Source organism: Aulostomus chinensis, chromosome 5 (assembly GCF_037954235.1).
Source record: "Aulostomus chinensis isolate RoL2024-O1b breed Wild chromosome 5, RoL_Achi_v1.0, whole genome shotgun sequence".
NCBI classification, from domain to species: Eukaryota; Metazoa; Chordata; class Actinopteri; order Syngnathiformes; family Aulostomidae; genus Aulostomus; species Aulostomus chinensis.
The window spans coordinates 30,869,020-30,893,351 of record NC_141324.1 but is presented as its reverse complement, the minus strand read 5'-3'; the positions used below and the strand labels follow the sequence as shown (position 1 = coordinate 30,893,351).

General features: G+C 46.4%; 5 protein-coding genes across 6 annotated transcripts in view; 2 read left to right on the top strand and 3 right to left on the bottom strand.

Annotated features, from left to right (window-relative positions):
- The first annotated feature begins 555 nt into the window (after positions 1 to 555).
- On the top strand, positions 556 to 3,639 carry sdr39u1 (short chain dehydrogenase/reductase family 39U, member 1). The gene is made up of 6 exons (XM_086204598.1): positions 556 to 710; positions 1,175 to 1,281; positions 1,900 to 1,982; positions 2,309 to 2,430; positions 2,525 to 2,677; positions 3,004 to 3,639. The coding sequence occupies exons 1-6, from the start codon at positions 695 to 697 to the stop codon at positions 3,429 to 3,431; spliced, it is 909 nt and encodes a 302-aa protein (XP_086060724.1). The 5' UTR covers positions 556 to 694; the 3' UTR covers positions 3,432 to 3,639.
- Positions 3,582 to 8,054, bottom strand: mettl17 (methyltransferase like 17). The gene is made up of 14 exons (XM_086204597.1): positions 7,629 to 8,054; positions 7,176 to 7,317; positions 6,939 to 7,088; positions 6,765 to 6,852; positions 6,168 to 6,249; positions 5,978 to 6,051; positions 5,781 to 5,875; positions 5,632 to 5,702; positions 5,328 to 5,435; positions 5,044 to 5,112; positions 4,927 to 4,977; positions 4,755 to 4,847; positions 4,444 to 4,640; positions 3,582 to 3,904 (listed from the first exon to the last, which is right to left on the bottom strand). Exons 1-14 carry the CDS (start codon positions 7,695 to 7,697, stop codon positions 3,811 to 3,813), a joined length of 1,383 nt encoding a protein of 460 aa, XP_086060723.1. The 5' UTR covers positions 7,698 to 8,054; the 3' UTR covers positions 3,582 to 3,810.
- Positions 7,871 to 15,747, top strand: parp2 (poly (ADP-ribose) polymerase 2). Its single transcript, XM_086204595.1, has 17 exons — positions 7,871 to 8,254; positions 9,332 to 9,541; positions 9,734 to 9,892; positions 10,258 to 10,328; positions 10,490 to 10,540; positions 10,740 to 10,836; positions 10,983 to 11,058; positions 11,139 to 11,241; positions 11,399 to 11,552; positions 11,840 to 11,978; positions 12,057 to 12,120; positions 12,510 to 12,644; positions 12,905 to 13,032; positions 13,161 to 13,260; positions 13,650 to 13,748; positions 14,624 to 14,748; positions 15,161 to 15,747. Exons 1-17 carry the CDS (start codon positions 8,179 to 8,181, stop codon positions 15,318 to 15,320), a joined length of 1,947 nt encoding a protein of 648 aa, XP_086060721.1. The 5' UTR covers positions 7,871 to 8,178; the 3' UTR covers positions 15,321 to 15,747.
- On the bottom strand, positions 15,584 to 20,599 carry LOC147262158 (protein lifeguard 1). 2 transcript variants are annotated; one of them, XM_086204600.1, is made up of 7 exons: positions 20,541 to 20,558; positions 18,826 to 19,038; positions 17,863 to 18,142; positions 17,443 to 17,643; positions 17,143 to 17,271; positions 16,453 to 16,596; positions 15,584 to 16,036 (listed from the first exon to the last, which is right to left on the bottom strand). In XM_086204600.1, the coding sequence occupies exons 3-7, from the start codon at positions 18,139 to 18,141 to the stop codon at positions 15,902 to 15,904; spliced, it is 888 nt and encodes a 295-aa protein (XP_086060726.1). In that variant the 5' UTR covers position 18,142; positions 18,826 to 19,038; positions 20,541 to 20,558; the 3' UTR covers positions 15,584 to 15,901. The 2 variants fall into 2 exon arrangements, with proteins under 2 accessions (XP_086060726.1, XP_086060725.1); XM_086204599.1 differs by lacking the exon at positions 18,826 to 19,038 and having other exon boundaries at positions 20,541 to 20,599.
- A 704-nt stretch (positions 20,600 to 21,303) lies between these two features.
- LOC147262157 (zinc finger protein GLIS1-like) overlaps positions 21,304 to 24,332 on the bottom strand; it is a 38,672-nt gene continuing 35,643 nt past the window's right edge. Inside the window, exons 8-10 of the mRNA XM_086204596.1 lie at positions 23,311 to 23,429; positions 23,120 to 23,218; positions 21,304 to 22,415 (exon numbers count right to left, since the gene is read on the bottom strand). Coding sequence (XP_086060722.1) covers positions 22,273 to 22,415; positions 23,120 to 23,218; positions 23,311 to 23,429 — 361 coding nt within the window. The 3' untranslated portion in view covers positions 21,304 to 22,272. The remainder of the gene's footprint in view (positions 22,416 to 23,119; positions 23,219 to 23,310; positions 23,430 to 24,332) is intronic.

The window sequence follows — 24,332 nt, the reverse complement described above, 5'->3', positions numbered from 1 at the left end:
GCGGGTTACAGTGTTGTCAACCCTCAATGAGAGGAAAAAAACGTCAAATTATTCATAAATACATTCGAAATATGTGAAATATATGAACAAGTAAACAAAACATTTATGTCGACAGTGATTAAATATCAAATGAAACGAACAGGGACCCCAAACCTCCGCTTTCTGTCTCTTGTTTGTTTTTGAAAGGTTTGGATTCAAAGCATTGATTGGATTCTTCATTCCTCATTTTTGGAGTGATATTATGGATTAATCTTTAATTATTTGCAACAATACTTCACACATGCATTGCTTTATAAAAACAGTCAATATTTCCTAGCAGAGCTAAAGACAGCCTCTAATCAAACGAATTGCAATCTTTTAGTACCACAGTTTCAGTTTCGGTTACACTTCATTCCCAATGAAAATTGGTAACTTAGTAATAAGAAATACTTCATCACACACAGTACTTCATGAGTATTAATAAACTCCCATATAAACACTTTATAGACGATACGCCGTAATTGTTAGAACTTGTCGTGATCTCTGAACTTCAGAACTACAAGTCCCCGTAAACCGTCTGCCACCCTACGGAGTCTCTCGTAGTCCAAAAAGAACGAACTCGACTGTTCACAGAGAGTCGGTGTCATAACGAGACGCTGAGACCTGCAGCGATACTCGGGCTGCAGTTCGACCACTGACCGGTGTTTGGGGGACAATGAGGGTCCTGATCGGTAGGTGCTTCCACCCCGGCGTGTCGGCGACTCGGCAAAGATCAACGTGACGTGTCGCGAACCCTAAGTTGCAGCTAGCTGATAGCTCATGTTAGCATTGCAGCAGAACTTAACTTTTTTTAATGTCTACCTGAGAGATTGAAGTAGAAGTACTGTGTCTGCCTCGTGCTTACAACTGGAAAACTACGTAGCTTTGCTGATCATCATTTTAAGTGAAAGAGACTAGTTTTGTAATCATGTGTGTGACGCATGCGCTCTACTCCCGACAAGCTCAGCCCTCCCATCAAGTCTGGTTACATCTAATAAATAAATGTAAAAACATCCTAATGTGGAATATAAAAGTCAAATTAAGCGACATTTCGGTAAATACAGAACAAATTCCTTGTTTCTATTTGATTGTTGCCTTGAACAGCAGGATTTTCTATCTTTCTTCTTCTGATGTTGGTACATTATTCTCCTTGTAGGAGGGGGGTCTGGCTTTGTGGGTCGGGAGCTGACTCGCCTGCTCAGAGACAAGGGTCATGAGGTCACGGTGATATCTCGCCAGCCTGGTCCAGGAAAAATAACATGGGTATGACCTCTGATGAATTGGTTATTAGAGGGAATTGGACTTGTCACTGCTGATGGCATCTCACCTCCCAGCCACTCTTCAGATGACTGCTTGTCCTGGAAAGGTTTTGTAAAAGGAAAATATCGATATTGGCAGAGAAACATCTGGTTCGGTTCATGTCGATGATGTGTTTCAAACCTTGTAGCTTGTATGTAGCGAGACACGCTGGCAACACCTTGACATGGATTTTTCTTTCTATTTTTTATGTGTTCACAAATATTTGAAAGAATCGGGCATAAAAAAACTGTCCTCTCAGTTTTGGAAAAGTCACCATGGAAGTTTATGGGTGGAAGCATGTGTGTGTGTGTGTGTGTGTGTGTGTGTGTGTGAACCCTGTAGAACAGGGGTTGGCAACCATGCGCCATGGAGGGCCGTGTGTGTGCAGGTTCTCCTTCCAACCAAACACTTTAACAGGTGATTCCACTCATTAACACACCTTCAGCCACAGAAGTGTTAATCAGTGGAATCACCTGCTAAAGTGTTTGGTTGGAAGGAGAACCTGCACACACACGGCCCTCCATGGCGCATGGTTGCCCTCCCCCTGCTGTAGAATGATTTGAACTTGTTACACTCCTGCAGGGCGAGTTGCAGTCTAGCGGCCTCCCACCATGTGAGGGCGCTGTCAACCTGGCTGGGGAGAATCTCATGAACCCGCTGCGATGGTGAGGGTGAACTCAGTTTTGCATGAATCTGATTCTTTCATTGATCAATGAGTTACTCCGTGTCCAAGGTTACTTATTCAAATTGCCTTTTTTTAAAAAAAGAAGAAGATAGAATTACAAAAATACAAAATAAGCGTACTGCGCTTGAGAAGCTGATCCACCAATGTCTAAAAGCTTATCCTTGTGTGATGAATGAACTCATATTTTCAGCTCTAAAATATGAATGTCCTTTAAATGAGTGTAGTGGCTTATCACTGTTCCACAGTGAGACTTCCAGTTGCTGCCTCATCTGATTTAATGAAGCTGGAGCTGAATGACTCTTTCAGGTGGAACGACAGCTACAAGAAAGATTTGTTTTCCAGTCGCATTGACACTACGAAAGCCCTGGCTGAAGCCATCGCTGCCTCTGCCAGTCCCCCTCGCTCCTGGGTCCTGGTGTCAGGTGTAGGTGCGCCTCTGTCACATTGAAATATCGCAGTGCTGCTTGGTGGTAGAATCCATGGATGATAACATTTCCTCTGTCTTCACTGCTTAACCCCCAGCGTGCTACAAGCCCAGTCTGACAGCTGAGTATACAGAAGACAGTGAATGGACACCGTTTGACCTCCTATCTAAGCTCGTCAAGGAGTGGGAAGCCTCTGCACGTTTGCCCGAAAATGTGACAAATACCACCAAGCAAGTGGTGATCAGGGCTGGTACGTACGAGTGAGCAATGCAGCAATGCATGCCCAGAGATGGTGTGACATAAATCTTGTGTCCAGCACAGTTTTTTCTCTGGTAATTTAACCTTTATGGATTTTGGCAGTAGATGAAGGTGAGGAAAAATACAAGAGGATTTAAAAAAAGTAAAAAGAACTGAAACTAAAAGAATACATTCATGAATAAGAAGCAATGCGACCAGTAAATCAGGCAAATACGTCAGGGTTGTCAGGTGATGTTTGACTCATTCTTTAAGTGTGGTCGTTGAGATTTAGCTGGAAATGCAGCCTTGTATTTATGTTCCCTGTCTTCCCACCACTAGGGGCTGTGTTGGGTCGTGATGGTGGTGCAATGAAGCAAATGCTGCTGCCCTTCTGGCTTGGCCTTGGGGGCACTCTGGGGTCTGGGAGGCAGCCCTTCCCCTGGATCCACGTCTCTGACCTGGCAGGGATGATTGCTCACGCCCTGGAGCCCGACACCGACGTCCGCTCGCCTTCGCCTCACGTGTTTAATGGAGTCGCGCCAGCCCTGAACACCAACTATGAGTTCACAAAAGAACTGGGACGGGTTCTGAGGCGGCCCACCATCTTTCCTGTGCCTGGTTTTGTCATGAATGCTGTCATGGGCTCAGAGAGGGCTGTGGTCCTCACCCAGGGCCAGAAAGTTGTACCCAAGAGGACTTTAGAGTCTGGGTTTCAGTTCAAGTATCCAGACTTGACCTCAGCCCTCAAAGAGATTGCTGGGAGTTAACAGGGTTTAACTTGAACGTGTTTATTCGTCCATATTTACTATGATGCAAAAAATAAATTGTAAATGAGAAAACATCTGTGTTCAGACATTCAGAAGTGTGAAAAACAAGCAAATCATACTTTGGAAGTTCACTCATTAACTCAATAGAAGCACGGAGTAATCAACAGATTTTAATGAATAAAGATGACATCAGTGCACACTGCCTCCTGACTGTTAGAGAAATGTACTTCTTTATCGAAGCATTATTCATTCCTCAGTTGTCCAAGTTGGCAGAGTTGCAGAAAGGAGAGACGTTTAATGAAAAGCTGACAAGTCTGCAGATGGAGGTTTCAAACATTTAAAGAATGTGTGGCTGTTCGTCCTCTTCCGTGTTAAATCATCACTCGGAGTCACTCTGGACGTCGTCTTCAGTTTTCGGAACGAGAGGTATCCGATCTCCCCAGTGACTGATCCGGGCGCAGCGGTAAACGTCTCTGAAGGAAGAAAATGAAACGCCACCTTCAGACAAAGACCTCTGACTCTGCATGTCAGCTCCACTCTGGTACAGACGGCGTCCACGTAGTTTTCATTCCTTACATCAATCAGATTACGACAGGTTTGACAACACTGTTCTCGACACGGTCAAATGTTCAGTTTGAACTTGCAACTTCTCATCTTTGATCCTGCAGCACCATGGCCAACAGAACGTTGGAACCGCAGATATTTTGGAATGGACACCCGGAACATGGGCTGCTACTGGTGATCAAAGATCGTATTTCAGGTGTTCAACCATGGTGACCATCTTTCCTACGCCTCTCTTCTCTGCTTGCTCATTCACTTCCAAGGCCAGCTGTTATTACTGGGATGGAGCCATTTTTAATGGTATCATGGTACTTTTCCTCCATGTGAACAGGGTATCAGCCAAGGTGTGTAAAAGTTTCAGACAAATCAAAACTGAGCTTTTCACCCTAAACTGGTACAGGGATGCGGACGCTGCTGAGGAAGACGCTATCTGGGACGTGAGAAACTTCACCTGCTGTGCTTGCTAGCAGTCACCACCAGGTGCTGCAGCTGCCCGTTAGAGCAGCACAAGTGACAGTGAACGTGTCTTGACCTCGGCTGCACCGCCGCGATCAGCCTCGGCCAGTCCACCGCGTCTTGGCCCGTCTTTGCTGGTTGTGTCCGTGTCAGAATCACATAGCTGAACTTTTCTATGTGATTGTTGACTTGCTGAAAATAAATAAATACATCGATGTGGGTTAATCACACGTTTCAATGTCTGACTCAAAAGTAGAAGTTCTTGATTGTGTTGAAGATTTATTGGTAATCCACAGTCAAACTTACCCTGGGCAGAGGCAGAGGTTGATAGGGCTGCTGGAAGTTACAGGGGACGACCAACTTGAGGGCCAGTTTAGGACACGCCTGTTCATGAGGACACTGGGAACAAACCAAACATCTGCTGTAAGACGGCTGCAAGCGCGGCTTGCCACTCTGAGCCAGCTGGGCGTCAACGTACCGGTGCAAACATGGACGCCGGTCTGGTATCGTAGGCGGTCTTCTCTCGATTCTGGAGTTACAGAAAGTAAATCCTCAGACTCAAATTCACCACAGACATTAGACTGCGTTTGAATACCTTTAACAAGATGTCTCTGGCCTCCATGAGAATCTGATGACCCTCCTTGGTCCCGTTTTCCACCAACACCTACAACATGAAATATCCTCAACTGCTGTGGCAACCCTGAAGTGAGATTCTCAATCATGTCTTCATGAGTGGCCACTGTGTTTGTGTAGCTTGATTCAAATACAGCCTGAATAACTGATGGATTGACTGTCACACATGAACGATGTTTTCACGAGAAGAGTCGCAGAAATCCTCGAGTACGATCGAGTAGATCTTTGGGTTTTTTTTCAACCAACCAGGTAGGAGCTGGTTTTCCTCCACAGCGTGACCACCATGTCCTCGCGCTCCTTCGTGCTGGCAAGTTCTGACAAGGTGAAAGCTGAGACCACCAAGTCAAACTGCACCTGGAAGAAGGACCAGTTTGTAATATCATGAATATGAATCAATTCTTTCCCTCTTTTAGGTCAGGTTGTTCTTTTATATATCAAATAAACTAAATTTCTTGAGGATTTTTGTTAAGAACAGCCCTGAATCATCACTTATTCTGAGCGCAACTTTCCATCCTCGTGAGGAGTTTATATGACAAGAGGAGAAACTTACCCTTGGAGACACGGGGAGGAGCTGTCGGAAGTAGACATTCTGGAAGTGAGGTTTGCCTTTTTCATCATCGCCTGCTCAACAACAAGTAACACTGACATTGTCTGATGAAATATTTGACATTACAAAATCTGACGTGTGTGTTTGTGCACCTTTGAGAAGTCGCTCCGCTAGAATGTTCATGGGCCCTGAGCTGTCGACACACACCATCTCATTCAGCGTGTCGCCCCAGCAAGAGTGTGATGCCCTGCAGGAGACGGACGAGAGATTTTCTTTCCCGGATTTTCTGCGGCCACGGGAACTGGGATTGCACTCCCTTGCTGCTGCATCAGAAAAATTGAAAACCTACCAGGCGACCGTTCCCAGCCCCGATCCAAAATCCAGGAGAGACTGAGGGGCGAAGTCGGGATCTCTCTTCTTTATCTGAAACGAGAACAAAAAACACAAAGCCCATCAAACATTCAGGGACAAGATTGCTTTTGTTGGTCGACCACGGTTATCTTGAGTGAAGGGACGCCATCATGTGCGCTGGTTGCTACCTCGTTCAGAGCTCTCCTCACTGCGGCGTAGCCCCCAGCCAGCCGAGCGGCCATGTACACCACCCCCAACTCCTCATCGTACCTGGAACAATCACATCAATCAATGGCCACGACCACGACCGTCGGTTATAAAGCTGCTGAACACGTGTCACCCCCCTGAGCCTGACTGACATCAACCTTTTCATACATTTAGCATCAAACTGAGAATGAGTTCACCACTAAAATGACCGCCATCCTCTCCCTCTCTTTGTCTGCCCCCCCCCGAATGCTCAAAGCAGATGGCCGTTCCCACTGAGCTCAACCTTCCTGCCTGTTGAAAGGAAGGTTTAGTGCTTCTTCAGGGGACCTGTTGGGTGTAGGTTCCTTAAAAAGAGGGAGGTTCTCGACCTGCTCTACTTGTTAGGTGTCATGAGATGACTTTTGTTGGGATTTGGTGCCGTAAAACAAAACTGACTTGACAAGATTAAAACTGTGGCAGAAATCAAATTTCTATTCTGTTGAAACTTTCATTAAAAAAAAAAGTTATTGGCCATAACTGAGCACATATCTGAGTGCCCTCCTAAATCAAGACAGCAAAAATCTGGACGGATGTTTTACTTCAGAGGAGACCAGTGGTACGTTGTTCTCTTCAGCTCAGATAAAACTTTCCTCCTGATGCGATTTTCCAGCACTTCTTCGTCTACATCTGCAACAGAGAACACATGTACTTGTCTCCAGAGGGAGTAGAGCAAACATGTTCATGTCAAGGTCATATGCATCCTCAGTACCCACCTTCTCCTTTCTCCATCTCGTTCTCCCAGAGCTGCCTCTCCAGAGCCATAGCTTTCCTCCTCAGAGAGGAGTCCTCCACTGCTCTTTTCCTGCTCCACAGGAGGTTTGTAAGGTCTTGAGCGCGGCTGGTAAGCCGTGACACCTGAGCTCCTACAGGTGGAAAAATGTACAGATCTCTGATGCAACAGACACGTTTGCTATAGCGCTTGTTTCCACATTCATCCTAAAGGAACCTACCACGGATAATGGAGCGTGCAGCCATCTGGAGTTCTGCAGGTAGATGCAGGGTTTTCAGGTTGGTCAAACCATCGTGGTCTCTGTGTGGTTTTCCATTTAGGAAGTCAACCTGGGACTCTGGCTTTGGCGCTGCACTTGTTACCTGAAGATATCAAATTCACGGTAATTGAGAAATCTATAGCAGAATAACACACATTCTGGACATTCAATGCTTTATTTAGATGACATTATTACAGAAATGGGCGAAATATAAACCAGACAAAGGGGGCAGCTGCATTTTACATTCGAAGCGAAGCGAAACGTTTTACAGACTGAGGAAAAAGCAACATTACGGTTGTGTGACAAAGAAATACTGATGACTGCTTGTTTGACTGTTATGTGAGCGGGCAACAGGTTTGTACACATTGACCTCCGAAGATGCGGCTTTCAACGCCGTCCACGAACCGCACTCACCCGGCGCACCATCCTCAGGACACCCGCCGCTCGACAGAAGACACAACTACCGTAGCTCCCGAAGGCCATGTCGTCTCCAGCTGGCCAGTGACCTGATGTGTTTAGGCAACAGCACAGTCTAAAATGTAGTTTACAGCCACGCTGTGTGATCTCATAAGATATTACTGAGGCCTTCAACAAAGGTATTCCGGGCAAAGTGTAAAGCGGAACCTTTCCTCTCCAACTTCTGTTCCATACGTGTGAGGACGGAGAAGACGTCTCACTCTGGCATTATTTTTGGGTACAGTCAAATTTGACAAATTAACATCCAAAGATTGTGCAGCCTATGGGATTAAGATGAATGGAATTATATTTCCTATGATCTTGTTATTCACGATGATGTTTGTAGCTGCACGCATTCGCCGGAGTAAAACATGTTCCTCTTCCACCGAGTGAGCTAACAACCCGGAAACCTACCGCGGGTGGCACTGGTCAGGAAGAAGCCCTGAGGAAAGTTTTCCCTTCCTGGTTACGCTGTTTTCACCTACGTGGTTTACAAATAATTCACGAAATGAAGCGAATGAGAAGTTCGAGAAATAAAAGCCAAACAACCCCAGAAACTGAAGAACTTCGGACTTCCAAAACAGGTTGGTGTCTGCTGGCGCTAGCTAGCTCCCTCGCTCGCTAGGTTGACTCCTGTAACGAGCTCCGTCACCTGAGGACTCGGGACATGTCCGGACACAGTGGCAGGACAATAGACGACCAGAAACACTTCTATCGTTGCAACCGCGTCCATTCGGCTACCATGAGCTGGCACTGCCCGTTGGGTCATTAATATCATTTTGTCGACATCCATGCGCCACCAAGAATTTCCCCTGCGTTGTGTTAAACTGGGATATTTAGTTGCACCACATATAACTTATTGTTTTATTAAAAAGGATTTTAAATGAGAGAAATATGTTAAATATAATTTGCCTAAGAGTAGGAGTCACTGTGTGCAGCTTAGATGTGGGACATCACCACTGCACATCGAAACGGGAAGACACAGAGGTGTTCCTGAAGAAGAGAGAACATGGGAATGTTGGGGAGAATGAAATTCCCTTCGTTTTGTCCTGCCCTGGATGCCAGGATGTCAGACAAGCTGTGTGTAGAAACCTCCCTCCTCATCACTTTGATTGACTCAGTCTGGAGGATGGTGCTGGGATTGAATTTCTTTTTGATCATGCTTTTCCTCTCGCTGACTTTATTTCCAAAGCATGGGATCTGAGAAGAAAAATTACATATAACTGATATTTTTTAATTTTTATATGAGCTGAAATTGAATCAAATTTAGAGGAAGAATTATCTTGATGAAGAACCGTCTCTGGTGATGAAATGGTGTCCTCTGGACCTCTGGGCCCTCTCTCTGTCCCTGGTTACAATCAGTGGCTGTGTGTGTGTTCGTGTGTGTTGATACCTGGAGGAGTGACTGGAAGATGACTTTCCAGAATGTGTACCTTATTTTTTTGGTTGGATTTGATGTGTCTGTATTATCCCATATGGGATGGGTCATGCCAATGTCCAGACATGAAAATAAAATATTCATTCATTCATATAAAGAGTTGCTACCTCAATTACTGATGTAAAATGTTGTTTCATGTTAGACGGTGTATTCTTGTAGGATCTGGGCAATATGAATAATTATATATTATCATCAATTGTAAATTCTGGGTCTGTGTGAGCAGTGTGGCAGTGGAAAGGAGATGAGGGACAGTGGGAACCGTATTTGCCCTCAGACTGCATCTTGCTGGACTCCGCTGCCGCCTCAGGAAAAACCTCCGTCACTGTGACCCTGGGCTCTGGGTCGACCTACACAGTCGACCTGAAGAAGATGCTCCAGATTAACCCTGTCACCAAGTACAAGAGACAGATCCGCTGTCAGACAGTAAAACCAGGTGTGTGTGTGTGTGTGTATGTGTGTGTGTGTGTGTGTGTGTGTGTTTATTTCTGTGACAAAATACAAGATCTTTTAAGATGAGAAGACATTACAATAATTTAATTTGGTGTTTTGATTCTGGTCATTGTTGCTTTTGTTCAAAAAGATTTCAGGTATTCAGGGTCTTTATCCTGTCTCCTCTGGTGTTTAGAAGGTGTGAACGTCTCTGGTAACACGAGTGATCATGAAAAGCCTGTCAAAGTAAAGGAGGAGGAGGAAGAGGAGGAAGAGCAACCTGAGGTGAAGAGGAAAAGAGGGCAAACCAAGAGGGCACTCCAAAAACAGCCCAAAGAAGAAATGAAGAATGGAGGTAAGCTGCATCTAATTTCTACATGTCAAGTGATTTATGAAGTAGGAGTTGGGAGTGGAAATAAGCACAAAAAAAGTGATATTGAAGGAATGGCAACTTTATTGGAAATACACCAAAATACATCCATCCTCCTCAGAGTCAGACGAGAGGATTGGTCCCCTTCTCTCCTCTGCTGCATCAGGAGGCTGAGACCCACAGAAGCCTGCTGACCGCTAGTTAGCTTAGCACAGGGAATGGTAGTGGATGGGCTGCTTAGCTTTGTTTGAAGTCATCAAATACACTTTTCTCAAACATGGTCTTTGGACTTGGAGTGGAACCTGCATTTTAAAGGGATGCTTTGTTTCTGGTCTGTGGGTGTTGAACAGAGGTTGTGAAGACGGTAGTCATGAAGGGTAAAGCTCCGGTGGACCCCGAGTGCAAAGCCAAACTTGGAAAGGTACGGTGTTTGTATCCACACCAGCCAGGTTCATGTGTGACCAACTTGGAAGGCACGTTTCAGTCACATTTCCCCTTTTAGAAGTGGAGCACCGTCATGAGAATGTTAAAGCTGGAGGTGATGAGGTTCCTCTATCACGTGTGTATGCGTCTTCTCTCCAGGCTCATGTTTACAGCGAAGGAGATGATGTCTACGACGTGATGTTAAACCAGGTAAGCGCCATGAAATATAGCAGGATTAAAACAACAACATTTGGAGAAATTGTCTGTGGCTAAAATAAAAGTCCTGTATGATTTTCTGAACTTCTCTGAGATGTTGCAGCAATTAATTTTTGGTCATTTTAAATGTGTGCTGTCACGTGCTTCATTGCTACATTCGATCTTGCATGAACACGCGTCTCCCGTTTCGCAGACAAACCTCCAGTTTAACAACAACAAATATTACCTGCTTCAGTTGCTGGAAGACGACAGCTCCAAGCTGTTCAGCGTGTGGATGAGATGGGGCAGAGGTGAGCTCGCTGTGCGCTAATGAAGCGTTGCAGTTCGATATCTGTCTGTTTTTGTTTTTATGAAAGAATATGACTTCAGTTTGGAGTTTTTTTGTGAACTTCATCAGAGTAATGACATCATGGTGGTTTCTACTTCGTCTTCTCAGTCGGCAAAGTTGGTCAGAACAGCCTGACAGCCTGCGGTGGAGATCTGCTGAAAGCCAAAGATGTCTTCAAGAAGAAGTCAGTCATTTATATCAGTTTATTTAAATTCCTCATGTCTTCACTTGGAGGCGTTTGTTCAGTTTGTTCCTTGGCTGCAGGTTCTTTGATAAAACCAAAAATGAGTGGGGACACCGGGCAGCTTTTGAGAAGGTGGCTGGGAAATATGACATGGTGTACGTGGACTACAGCACGGATGCAAAGGTATATCAACGGCGTCATTTGGGAGGGGCCGTACGAACTCGCTATGCTAATGTGCTGCTGCTGCCAGGTGGGGGCAGGGCAAAGCCCATAGAGGCTTTGTAGAAGAACTGACTTGTCGCTGCAGAGCCACAAGTTTTGTTATGTTGCTGCGTTCCAGGAGGAAAACCAGAGCACTGTGGATGTAGCACCAAAAAAAATGACCTCAAAGCTGGATGTGAAGATTCAGTCTCTCCTGGAGCTCATCTGTGACATCAAAGCCATGGAGGAGTGTGTCCTGGAAATGAAGTTTGACACCCGCAAAGCTCCTCTCGGTCTGTCCAGAGATATCAGAATTACAGCTAGCATTTATCCGAATCTCCTCATCTTGTCTCCTCATTTCTTCTCACATAGACTCTATTTCACAGAGCACTTACAGCTTTTAAAATGTAGCCAAGATGTTCCAAAGATTGAGCAGAACAAGTTCAGGATTTCCTGTCAGCTGTAGTTGAATATGATGATTAAATAGGCAGTAAGCTGCATGTGAGCCATATTTGCATCAGTGTTACGACACAGAAGCGCTGATACCTTTAACATGAGGATTTCTTGTTTGTACCTGCAGGTAAGCTGACCTCAGAACAGATCCGTGCAGGCTACACAGCTCTGAAGGGAATCGAGGCATGTCTGAAGAAGAAGGGCGGCAGACGCGAGCTGCTGGAAGCATGTAACCAGTTCTACACTCGGATCCCACATGACTTTGGGTAGGGAAGGACCAGCGGAACGTGACGAGGTCTAAAGGATGACAGGCACGTCTCTTATTAAACGATTTAACTCTCCAGGTTGAAAACTCCGCCTCTCATACACACAGAAGATGAGCTGAAGGAAAAAATCGCACTCCTGGAGGTAAAGTGACTCTGAATTCGTCACCTTGTGTTTAATTGTTGACCCTCAATTATTCTGTTTTTTCTCAATGAGAAATGTTGCTGATTCAGCTGTTTTTGTGTCGTTTCTTATCAACATCAGTGTATTCAGGGTTAATCCCAGTGCCTTCTAGTGCAATCTACAAACTCACAGGAACATCAAAAACTTGTTAAAGGCTAATTGTGGTACTAAGTACCATTTAAAGCGTAATATTGTGCTGTTGCAGAGAATTTTTGGTCCTACATCATCACGCTTCCAGTTGTCTGCTCATACCGCACCGCCATCGACGCTCCCCGCCTCACAGTAACCCCAGTTTATGAAACACTTTGACACATGTGCTGACATATTTGTTTTTTTATTTCGTCTCCCAGGCTCTGAGTGACATACAGATTGCTGTAAGAATGGTCCAGTCCAGTCAAGACGGCGTTGAACACCCTCTGGACAGACAGTACCACTCCCTCCACTGCAAGTTGGACCCGCTGGACTCCAGCAGCCACGAATACAAGGTCTGTCTGCTGCTGCTGGAATTGAAAGTCTGACACATTCCTCAGGGTGTGTGGGGGGTGGGGGCTCACCTGTGATTGCAAGTTCCTACATCATGGGCTGTCATTCAGACTTTGTTGGAGTTTGTAAAAGTGAGAGTCGTAGTCTGGATGCATGCTGAAGAACGACAGGTGTTAAACAAACCAAAGGGGAAAAACCTGAATAAAAGACTGGCCGAAGCCTCTGGACTCTTACATCCGCGTCTCATCCTTCCCATCTGAAGGTGATAGAGCAGTATCTCCAGTCCACTCACGCTCCCACCCATCAGGACTACACCATGACTGTGCTGGACATCTTCTCAGTGGACAGAGACGGCGAGAGCAACAATTTCCTCTCCCAGATACACAACAGGTATCGGATCAGTACAGTTAGTGTCTTACCTTAACTGCGCTGTTCTCTTTGTTGCTCTTAAGTTCCATACAAAGCCTTTATACAAGCTTTTTGTGAGGTGAAGGACGCCCTGTATCTGTGTGTTCCAGGACACTACTGTGGCACGGTTCCCGCCTGTCTAACTGGGTCGGTATCCTCAGCCGGGGGCTCAGAGTGGCGCCACCAGAAGCTCCTGTCACTGGTTACATGGTAGGGTGGAGGAGGGCGCTGACCCAAAAATAGGTTCTAGGTCTAATAGGTGACTGTCTTTAATTAGATTTTCTCTTATGAAAAAATCTGCAAATAATAATAATTCTTCATTCTTTAATATAAAATATATCCCATTATATATTACAACATAATAACGTAAAATGATAGATTAAAACCTAGGAACTCTGTATCTTCTTCCACCTCAGTAGGCTCAAGTTTAAATCACAAAATACAAATGACAAAGAATAAACAAGTATGTTTTCTGAATTATTTGATGCCTCTGAATACCCTGCTAGCATTCGCGTTAGCATTCTGTTTGCTACCATGAAACCCTACAAGTCCATCCATCCATCCCAACTTTATTGTTACTCTGTTTTGTCTTTCTTCAGTTCGGTAAAGGGATCTACTTTGCTGACATGTCATCAAAGAGCGCCAACTACTGCTTCGCCAGCCAACACAACCAAGTCGGGCTGCTGCTGCTCTGTGAGGTATTTGACGTCAAACCTCTAATCTGCCTCCCTCGCTTGTTCGTGGTGATGTCAACAGCAGTGTCTGCTCGACGTCAGACATTTTCTGATTTGAAGGAGTAGCGCTATTTCACCTTTTAATTTAAAAAATGCTATCAACTTGGGATGCGCCGATCGATGGGCGCCATGAGCGTCTTTAGGCCATCGAAGCTCGTTGTGTTCGATGCTCATTTGTGTCGCAGGGATTCATGATGATGAGTTCTGGCTTGATTTAAGATTACCTTTCTGTTTAATTTTGCTCCAGACTCCAACAGGCCTGTTTCTTGATGAAGGCTGACCACTGAGGAGCGCTTATGGCATTAATGACATGCCAAAGTCAAAAAGTTGTACCAATGTTTGTTTATGCTGTCAGATTTATTTTTAAGACTTCAAGGAAAATTCCTCCTCCTGAGAATGAACAGAGGAGAGCAGTGTTGTGACACTTTGAAACAGAGACTTGACTCGTGTTTATTGTTCCAGATGCTGTAAAGCTGCCAGGTCAAGACCGCTGCCAAGGCTTATCGCTAACACGCCATGATTTCAAGTAGCCAGTATTTTCAAAAGTATTACCAATACAACTGGATTGTTTTCCCATGAAGGCACTTGTCCTAAGGGAAAAATCAATTTCCCAGATGGCCTTCAAAGTATAAGAGGTTGTTCTTTGGGTCCAGCTCACAGCGCCCCCTGTTGACCTTCATCCACATTATCATGCAAAAACACACACACAGAACTGCTGGTTTACATCATCACGCTGGGCTGTGATGATGAACTCTTTACTTGCCAGGAATCAACATCCTTCTCCACACAGCCTCTTAGGGTGATGTAGTGAATCTGTGTGTGGGTGTGTGTGGGTGCAGGTCGCTCTGGGAGACTGTAACGAGCTGCTCGACGCCAACTATGAGGCCGACAACCTGCCTGCTGGGAAACACAGCACTAAGGGGGTGGGACAGACCGGCCCGGACCCCAGAAACTCTGTCAGCCTGTGAGTCCAGCTCATGAATCCGATCGACTTCACTGCTACACACCAACAACCACCACAAAATCTGAGAGAGAAACGATGGGAAATGATGGGCCGCACCGACATGAACTGCTTTAAAATATGAGAAATGAACGTTTGTGTGACGTGGAAGAACGAGTGCGTAGGACTTCTGTTTAAAACTACTTTCAGATCCTAGTCTCGAGTGTTGTGATGGAGAATCATGAATCTAATAATTTCCTCTTGTCATTTTTTATAAAGAGTAAAAAAGGAGCAGTTCCAGGTGTTTCCAGTCGCCAAAAATTAACTGATCCCCTGCTAACCAACAGCTCTGCCTTGAAAGGTCAAAGATGATGATAATCCGTTCAGGTTGAGAGGGGTTTCTAATATTTTGGTTGCGTGTGGCTGTCATTCTCAGGGACAGCGTGATGGTACCAATGGGCCCAGGAGTGAAGACGGGGACGGGGAAGACCAGCGGTTACTCTCTTCTCTACAACGAGTTCATCGTTTACAACCCGGCCCAGACTCGCATGAGGTATCTGCTGCGAATCCGCTTCAACTACTCCTCCTTGTGGTGAGGCTGCAGGGTTGCACGCTGTTCCTGGATCAGTCTAGAATGTTTTGTGTCGTCGGTAGCAGACTCAAATGTTAGGAAAAGCACGGGGACTGTGATGAAAAGCATGAATCTCTGTAAATCTTTCTCTCACTTGTGACCGGTTTTCAAACTGTCTCTACTTTGCGAGACGCTGCAGGGACGCTTGTTTGCTGCTGACGCTTTTATAAAACCAGGGACGAGGAAAATAATGCACTATTTGTCTCATCGTTATTTTGGGTGTATTTTATTGCATTTAGCATCTGACATTTATGTGTTTTCTACATTTAACTGCACAGCTGTCTTAATGGGTTGACTGAATGATCCTGGTGTGACACGAATGCTTTGAAACCTCTTCGGTCTGTATCGACATGGACTCTATTAACTTCTGTTCAAATAAACATCAGGTTGCCTTTTGTTTGCATTCACAAGTTCAGTTCTTTTTATTTCATTCATAGCTGTTGAAGATTGAAATGAACGGAAGACTCCGTCTGTGTGAAAGGGGCTCCAGTTACAAATGTAGAGTGAAGCAGAGGACATGTGACTGTGACTCAGTGGTGACGTGTTTCACCTCCTGCCCAGCAGGTAGAGGAAGATGAGGACGATGTCCAGGTAGATCGTGAGAGCAGCGTTGATGTATTCCTCCGGTTCTAGGCGGTAGCTCATTGCCCCCATCATCAGCTGACAGTCCACCATCAGGAACTAAACGCACGCCAAAACATCAACGTGTCAGAGAGGGAGAAGCCTTGTTGGATGCCTGAATCCCTCACTGACCCGGGAATGGGTTTTATTGCAACTTATTTATTTACTCCAGTCGTACAGAGAACTGCTTTTCCTCGAGGGGTTTGACAACCCTTTGACCCTCAAATGAATTCTGATCTTAAAATTCTAAAGTTTGGCAATCAACAGTCAACAGATGCTGAGTGTAAGCCAAGCACACACCTGTATTTCTATCTTTGTGAGGGCCTTCACTAACAAAGCGTTCCCCAGCCACAGACCCTGGTCTGAGCGGTCAGGTGTAAACTGACCCGTCCTGACCTTTGATCAGGAGCACCTGGAATCTACTGCACAGCAACGTGACTGGTGTCTCAGAGTGCATCTCGTTTTGTTTGACGTACCAGGGAGTACAGCAGAGCCCCCAGACATCCGTAGGCCACGTCAGCGATGTAGGAGTAGTAGAAGGTGGAGAAGAAGCCGAACATGACCACGTCCACAGCCAGAATCAGCAGGAACCCGTAGCAGGTGGTGAAATCATAGCGTGTCTGCAGCAGGCAGAGACGGGAAGTCATGTTTCTTACATGTATTCCTTTGAGGCAAGAATGTTTTTATGTCCTCATCAGGAGAAGTGAGATGTTCAGGGGGACCAAAGCAGTCACCTGCTGGATTAAACCAGTTGTCATACAGTCATGAAACAACTTGAGAACTGAAGGTGGTGATTTCCAGGTCTGGTAAAAAAAATTATAACATGACTAAAGCAAGAAAACTTTGGAAAAGTCACTGAAATTTGCTTCCTAACTGTGAATTCTAAAAACCTATGATCTTATGTCAAACCATGTAGGCTAATAATTGTACGTTGACTGCTACATTTACACATTCAGGGAATGCACAGTCATCTTCTATGAACGTGTTTGATCCATCAGCCTCGAATCAGACCTGGAAGTACAAAGGAACATCTTGTACTTGTGTCGGACGTCCAACATTCAGATTCTGGCTCTGCTTGTGCAGCACGTGTTGCTGTGGAGTTTCTTTGGTCCAGCTGAGTGTTAGGACTTCCTCGTGAAGACTCGCAGCTTCAGTCTGTGTCTTACCTGTGCTGAGAAAGCGATGATTGCCATGGCGATGACCAATGTGACTGCCATGGTGATGACCACAGCGGTGGTGTTGTGGAATGAGGCCACAGTTCCCACCATGTAGGACAGGCTCACTGTCACCACAGCCTGCAGGTACCAAAGGTCAGTGATCACTGCCCAAGCCGTGTTTGTCCTGTTTGACTGTTTCTGATGTAAAGATGCTGTTTGATCACGAAACACTTAAAGTGTACATTTGGTGTATTTGTTGTGTGTGTGTGTGTGTGTGTGTGTGTGTGTGTGTGTGTGTGTGAGACCCACCAGCCCCACTATGTTCCATGGGTGACGACGGCTGAAGGATTTGCAGCAGCTGAGAGCAATGGCGACCGCGATGAAGATGATGAAGGAGCTGAGGTAGGCCCACAGGTGGGTCTGCACAGCCTCTTTGACCACGCTGGAGAAGGTGAACACACACACCACGCTGAAGGTGAACAGCAGCTGCAGAGTTATGATGCTGAACACCTGCACAGGTGAAGGAACGTTGTGTCATCATCACAAAGATTCACTGGTACTCGTTTCCCGAGTATCTGGCCCATCTCCAGTATTCAGCCTCTCGTCGTTCTTCTGGGTCCACAGCCCAGCTCTTCTCTTCACACGTCTATGCTCGTCACCCATCTGGGGCCCCGACCCACATTCCGGGAACCCTTACCAGAAAAACAACAACCACAAAGCAGTACAAACCTTTCTAACGAAGGCCCTTCGCACTGTCTGGTCGTCAAAGGAAGACGAGGCTATGAGAGGAGCCGTGTCCGTCTGGGCTTCTTTTTGTAAGTCGTAGAAAGACACGTATCCTGAAACAGGCTGATCGGTGTGAGCCGTCTCAGGCTTGGGGGAACGGTTCATGTCCGGGCCTGCGGGGTAGGGCGGCGGTGGCGGCTGCTGCTGGTAGGAGTACGGTGGGGGGGCACCAGGGGAGGAGGAAGCCTGTGTGTGTCTGGAGGACTCCACTGTGCTGGACATCCTGCAAGACACACGTGTAACTGAATCACAAGGTGGAGATTCAAGCGGAACTCTCAGTGTCGCCACACACCACAGCTTCTGACTCGCCGTCAAACAGAGGCAATAAAAACTACCAATGACCCTCAGAAGAGGAAGGTTTACGTCAGGGATCTCGTAGTTACCGCAGTCGTTTATCTCAGCACTCCAATCAGCTGGTAAGTGATGCGAAGCTGTTTCAGTCTGTTCTCTTAGCATACAAACGTACAGAGTCACTTTCGATGAACGCCAAGAGAAAACAGAAGAACAGAATTGGAGGTCAAGAACGGCAAAAAGATGAGGAAGTAAAACTGACACTTGTACAAAAGCGTAAAACCTGCGTTTGCTCAAGAGAAGTGAGCAGTTCTCCAAAATGCCTCGGTGCCCATAGAGCAGAGGGGCCTCAGCACCTTGAGCCATAGCACCCATCTAGAAATGCATGATCGCAAGACTTTACCAATTAATATTACATAAGTAGACATTTAATCTTCTAGTATTGTTAAAAAAACACAAAACTCTGTTTTCAAAGATTTCTTTCTTTCTTTCCTCCCTCCCTCCCTCCCTCCCTGGCTTTGCTGGCAAAAGAATAACACATTTCCAAAGAGCGTCAACAACCAACAAGCAAACTTGAAAATCAAATCAAAATTGATGTGGAAAATTGAACTGAACTCTTCGTCCGCTGATGTTTCCAGGGTCGTAGCAGTGATGCAGGATCAAATGTGAGAGGTGTCTGAATGCAGCTTCAAACATGTAAGCTCCTGGTCCAGAGATGAAGGGGGACCATGAGGCTTTCAGATGTGAAAGCTGCTCCGATGAATAGGTTTTAAACTCCGATGAAACCAAGGTGCTGCCACAGAACGCTGCCCACCTCTGGAGGAGAACCTAAAGAGCAGGTTGTCAGTGACACAGCTGGGTTCGGTCTGAGATCAGGAGCTCTCCTTAGAGCCCTTATTAATATTCTGGTCTAACCTTTGGGTCACGCTTGGGTTCTTGTTCAGGAAAGGAACCTGCTTCTCTCTCAGGGTCAGACCACCTTGATACTGAACGGTACGTGAGGAGGAATCGCCCTCTCTGAGCCCCCCACATATGCACATTGGCCCACCCTCATTTATGAGCTTCTCTCGTGCATGATTCCTCCTTGTTCACGGGCTTTATTGCAGAGAACAAGCAGCCGTTCTTGTGCTACTCTTGTTCTATCTGTCCCTCAGGTAAGAACTGAATTAAGAAAGAGAGCGTTCAGCTTTGCTGCCTCCTCGCCATGGAAGAGGCTCCAGGCTGAACTGGAACCCTGAAGTTCTTCCCCTTGGAGCCTGCGCTCTCTCCTGAGGCACGGCCAGCCTGAGGCCTTCGAACAGCGCCCGTGTTTGGAAACCTTAAATTGTTGTTTTGTGGGTTTCTTCCAGTTCCTGCAGTTTGTACTGAAATGCTGTCGTTCATTGACAGTCACTTGCTCAACGGTTCGAGGACGGGCTGGTGACCTCACAGCCAGGTCACCCTTGTGAAAGAGATCCTGATCTCAGTGGGTTTCTAATCTGTTTAATTAAAGGTTAGAACTACGATGGGGGCCAGCACGGTGGAGCAGTGGTCCTCACCGTGGCCCCCAGCAAGAAGGTTGTGGGTGGAGCCCCGGCTGGAGCACGGGGTCTCTGTGTGTCACAAACAGATCCTGCTGTTCTCGGACCGCAGGGCTCCACACGTCCTCTGCTTGGTTCAGGCGTCCTCAGAGCTGAACGCCCCAGAGGAACTTTGACGTGTCACAGCAGATTCAGTGGTGCTGAAGACTGGCTGCTGTCAGAGACTCAGCACGGAAACGGCAAGTTTCTCAGGACTGAACGCAAATAGTTAACATTCAAGGTTCTGTGATTCCAAAGTGAAAAGAACTGGACGTCCAAGCGCTGTGACGCCTGGAGCGTTCCAGATCTACGCCGGCCCCCCACAAATCACTTCGTCCTTTTAGAGGAGAAGTTACGTCGTCTTTAATTCCCAAGCAGTGATGCATTTGTTTTACATCTAGAATTGAAGTTATTGAGTTGATTGTAATAAAAATAAATGAAGTGAACACTTGGACATGGTCACCGGGGGGAGTGGGGATTGAACCAGCGACCCCTGGGTTGCTAGATGGCCTCCCTGCCTCGGGGCCCTGCTGCTCCTCATGTTAATTTAATTTTGTCTAAATGTCAGGACACTCGGTTAGGGTGAATTGTCCAAAAAAAACAAAACAAATTACAAATTACAGTCATTAAAACAAAACAAAGCCTACAGATAAATCCAGATTGCTTTGATGGATGAGGTTGAATTTTGTGATTAAGATGGGTTTATTTTATGTAATAATACTGGGTTCCAGGTACTAAGAAGCCGCATGACGGGGTGGTAGTAGAACCTACCTTTCTGCTGGAGCGACTGCAGTCCTCCGCTGCTGGGAGCCTTCTCAGGCTTCACTTCCTGACTGCTGGTGGTGAAGCAAACAAATGAGGAAGCTGGGAACTTCACTACCGTTTCCTGAAAGCTGGTCGTCATAGCGAAGCCTGGGAACTTCCAGAGGCCCCGGCCTGAGGGCCCACATGCAACTGAGCTCTCTTTTGACTAAACTACTTTAAATCAAAAGGAGATTGTGATTTGTTGTTGTTGTCATCTGACATCCTTCTCCACTTTCTACTAAACTTGTTGCCTCTTTTTTACTTACACTTGTAGTCGTTACCTTCTGAGTAACCAAGTGCCAAGTGGGTTTGTCTGCCTTCGTCTGAAGCCTTGACAAGTTTGTCAGTGCACTGAATTATGATCTAATTGTTTATTTTGCTCGTGCCATCAAACAGAAAAACAAAACCAAAAACCACTGATCATAACTGATCGCTAACCAAACCCTAAACACGTCTCCAACATTCATCAACGGTTCCTCATGTGAGAGCCCTGAATGTGCATGAACCAACAGTTGTTGACCAACTGTCTTTAGTAAATCAATAATCTATCACTCAGTACCTTTTATCTTTCAGATTGTATTAATCCGCGTTTGTGATGGTGACGTGTAGACAGTGTTTGCCCCCCCCCCCCCATCGGGGGGGTATTTCCCTCCCCCAGCGATCCCTCAGCGTCGGCCGTGTTTCCCAACAACCATCCAGTTCACAGGAACTCCTACAAATGGATATTTTTTATTAGATGTAAAAAGATACATATTTTTATACTGTTCAATGACATTTATAAGACATCTCTGACTTTACTACAAAATCAGTGTAAACATTATCTGGTCGGTTTTCTTAAAGTGACGGAGACAGAAAAGCGCAGAGAAGTTGCTGTAAACAATGCACACACACACACACACACACACTGATGGAAGCAATGCAGCACATCTGGAAAGGCACTGAGGAGAACAGGAGGCCGCGCCGGCTGCTCTCTCTCTCTCTCTCTCTCTCTCTCTCTCTCTCTCGTGTGTTGGTTCCTCTCCGTCTGACAGGAGAGGAACACACCTCGGTGCAGCTTCCTGTTCTGTGTGGAGTGAATTTGTCCACTCCCTCAGTCACTGGGGGGCAGCACTGCTACATCCCACTGAGCTGCACCCACACGGCAGTGACTCTTCAGGTTAGAGATCAATGCTTTTGAAATGCTGGCAACTGGAAGTATAGAAATGTAAAATAGCTGTCACTCTCATCCGGTCCACGTCGTCTTCATCCAGCCGGACGCTCAGTAATCCACACTCTGACGTCACCTAAAAGCAAACCACTTCCTGTTTGGGATGAATGTGAGTGAGTTTGTTAGCTGTCAGTATTAGCATCAAGCTAAGTGAACGTGGCTGGCTCTGTCTGCATCCTGGTGATGGTTAAGACAACGATTCATAAGTGCACGGAAGGCAAAGATCTCTGGGCTGAAGTATTGCTTTAAAGCTGTGTTCCTGTCACATGACCAACGACTCCGACCTCACTGGAATCTTGTGGGTCCCAGGATTCACTAAAACTTGTAAGCCTTTAATTCAGATTCTAAATGCAGAATAAAAAAGTGACTATTTACATGTAGAGAAGGACCAGACGGTCCAAGGAGCAAAAACAAAGCTGGTGTCTGTGATTGGATATTGTTGGGGGGGGGGGGGGGGGGTGATGGTGTTTCATTTTTGGTTGGGTTTTGCCATCATGACTCCAGGTAGACGGAGTCAATCTGATTGGGGCAGCGGTCGACGCCTCCGGTCTGGAAGAGGAAGCTGTCATCTGGGCAGGGAGACATGGAGTAGCCGCCCCCTGCCTGGCCCTGGAGGTCCTGCAGCAGGTCGAACCCTGAGAGCAGACACAGATTATTACATTTTCTCTCCTTCACTGCATGTCGAGATGAGCTCGCTTGCAGTTGTTTGGGTAAGAAGTCCATCCATGTTCTCCCTCTTCTCCTGTTGAGGGTGGTGGGGGTGGAGCCTATCCCAGCAGCCTTCCCCCTGGACAGGTCACCAGTCCATGGCAGGGCCAACACATAGAGACAGACAACCATTGGCTCTCCCAGCCACGCCTACGGTCAATTTAGAGTCTGGATTAACCTGGTCCCTCTTGATGTCTTTGGACTGTGGAGGAAGCTGGAGTACCAGAGAGAACCCAGCAGGAACAGGGAGAACATGGAGACTCACACAGAAAGACCCCGTGCTGTAGCCGGGGCTCCACCCACAACCTTCTTGCTGGGGGGCCACAGAGAGGACCACTGCTCCACCGGGCCGCACTGGTTAAGAAGTTTACTTTCATAAAAAGTTGCCAGTGGCATTTATATTTAGCTTGATGCTAACGCTGACTGATGCTAACAGCAGCTAAACTGTTGGAAAGTGTTCACAAACTCTCAAGTGCGCCAGGATGTGGAATCCGCATCAGCGTAACCCAGCGGAACGACAACAGACTGGTGATTTGAGCTGAAAACAAACTGCGACGCTTCTGCTTGGGCGCCGGCGCGAGTACTGGAAAGACAAACTATTGGGGAAGTACTTGAGGCAGTAACTGTCTACCTGTGGAGTGAGAGGCCGAGATGTTCATGAAATAACTGGCAGGTTCAAATCCTCCATCGGTGAGCGGTTGAGCCACCTTCCCCTCTCCGAACAGACATCCTTGAAGAAGCACACGGGACACGCTGAGTGTCAAACACAACGGTGGACATCTAACTTTGTCTCGTTGATGTACTTGTATACACTCTGAATACCTTGCTGCGGTGAGAATACTTGTTGCTGGTGGCTGTAGGTTTTACGGAAGTCCTGCAGCCGGGCGTCCCCTCTGGCTCCTGCAGGGCTGACGTCAGCGGACATGAACAACGCTCTGTTCCTGTTGATACATCAGACATTCACTCCTTCTGTAGCCGGAATGACATGAAGCCACATTTACGTGTCAGTCAGCCTCATCATGTTCATGTGTCGTGTGTAAATGTCACAGCGTGAGGGAAGAGAAATGCGGATGCCTGGAGTAGAAATCTGTCTCAAAGGTTCCTTAGTTTACTTTTGTCACAATCCCAAAGAACCTGTGACGATGCTACCTTCCTGTTGGTCCTTCAAGAATACTTCATCCCTGCAGTACTACTGAGCGAATACTGATGCGGTTCACAACCGAGAGTGGATGACAGTAAACAAACAGCATCGGACTCAATTTTGAGGTTTTGGCGTAAACCTCCTTCCTGCTACGGACGCGTCAGTGCGACTGCAGCTCCACCTCTGAGCTCCAACCGTTGAGGTAACAATTCCATTGTCGCTGAGCTCAGCAGGAAACCAGACGGGGTCAAACTGTCAAAGCAGCGCTGACTCACGTTCTTATCTGGGACTTCTCTCTCTCTCTTTTGTCGGTTCTCATAACTCTGGTTTCATTCTTTGAAATGATTTTAGAGGTGCACTGTGCTTCTGGGCATGTGCTTCTATGCAGAGGACCAGCAGATGGTAGCAGACGGGTTTCCAGGCACTAACAGGGTCACACCTGATCTGAATGAAACCTCCAGGTGAAATTTTATCCCTCGAGCAGCTTGGATCTTTTTAAATATCAATATCTTTAACTTTCACAAATAGAGGTGAGGACATGCAGAAGTAAACAATAATTCTTTTCAATTTGACTCAGTAATTGAGTTTATCAGTATTATATCGGGGGGGGGGGGCTATGCAGAACTGTATCCATCTCTGCGCTGCAAGAATGTGCTGAGTGTGCACAAACACTCTGACTCAACATGGAAATGAATGAGTCAGC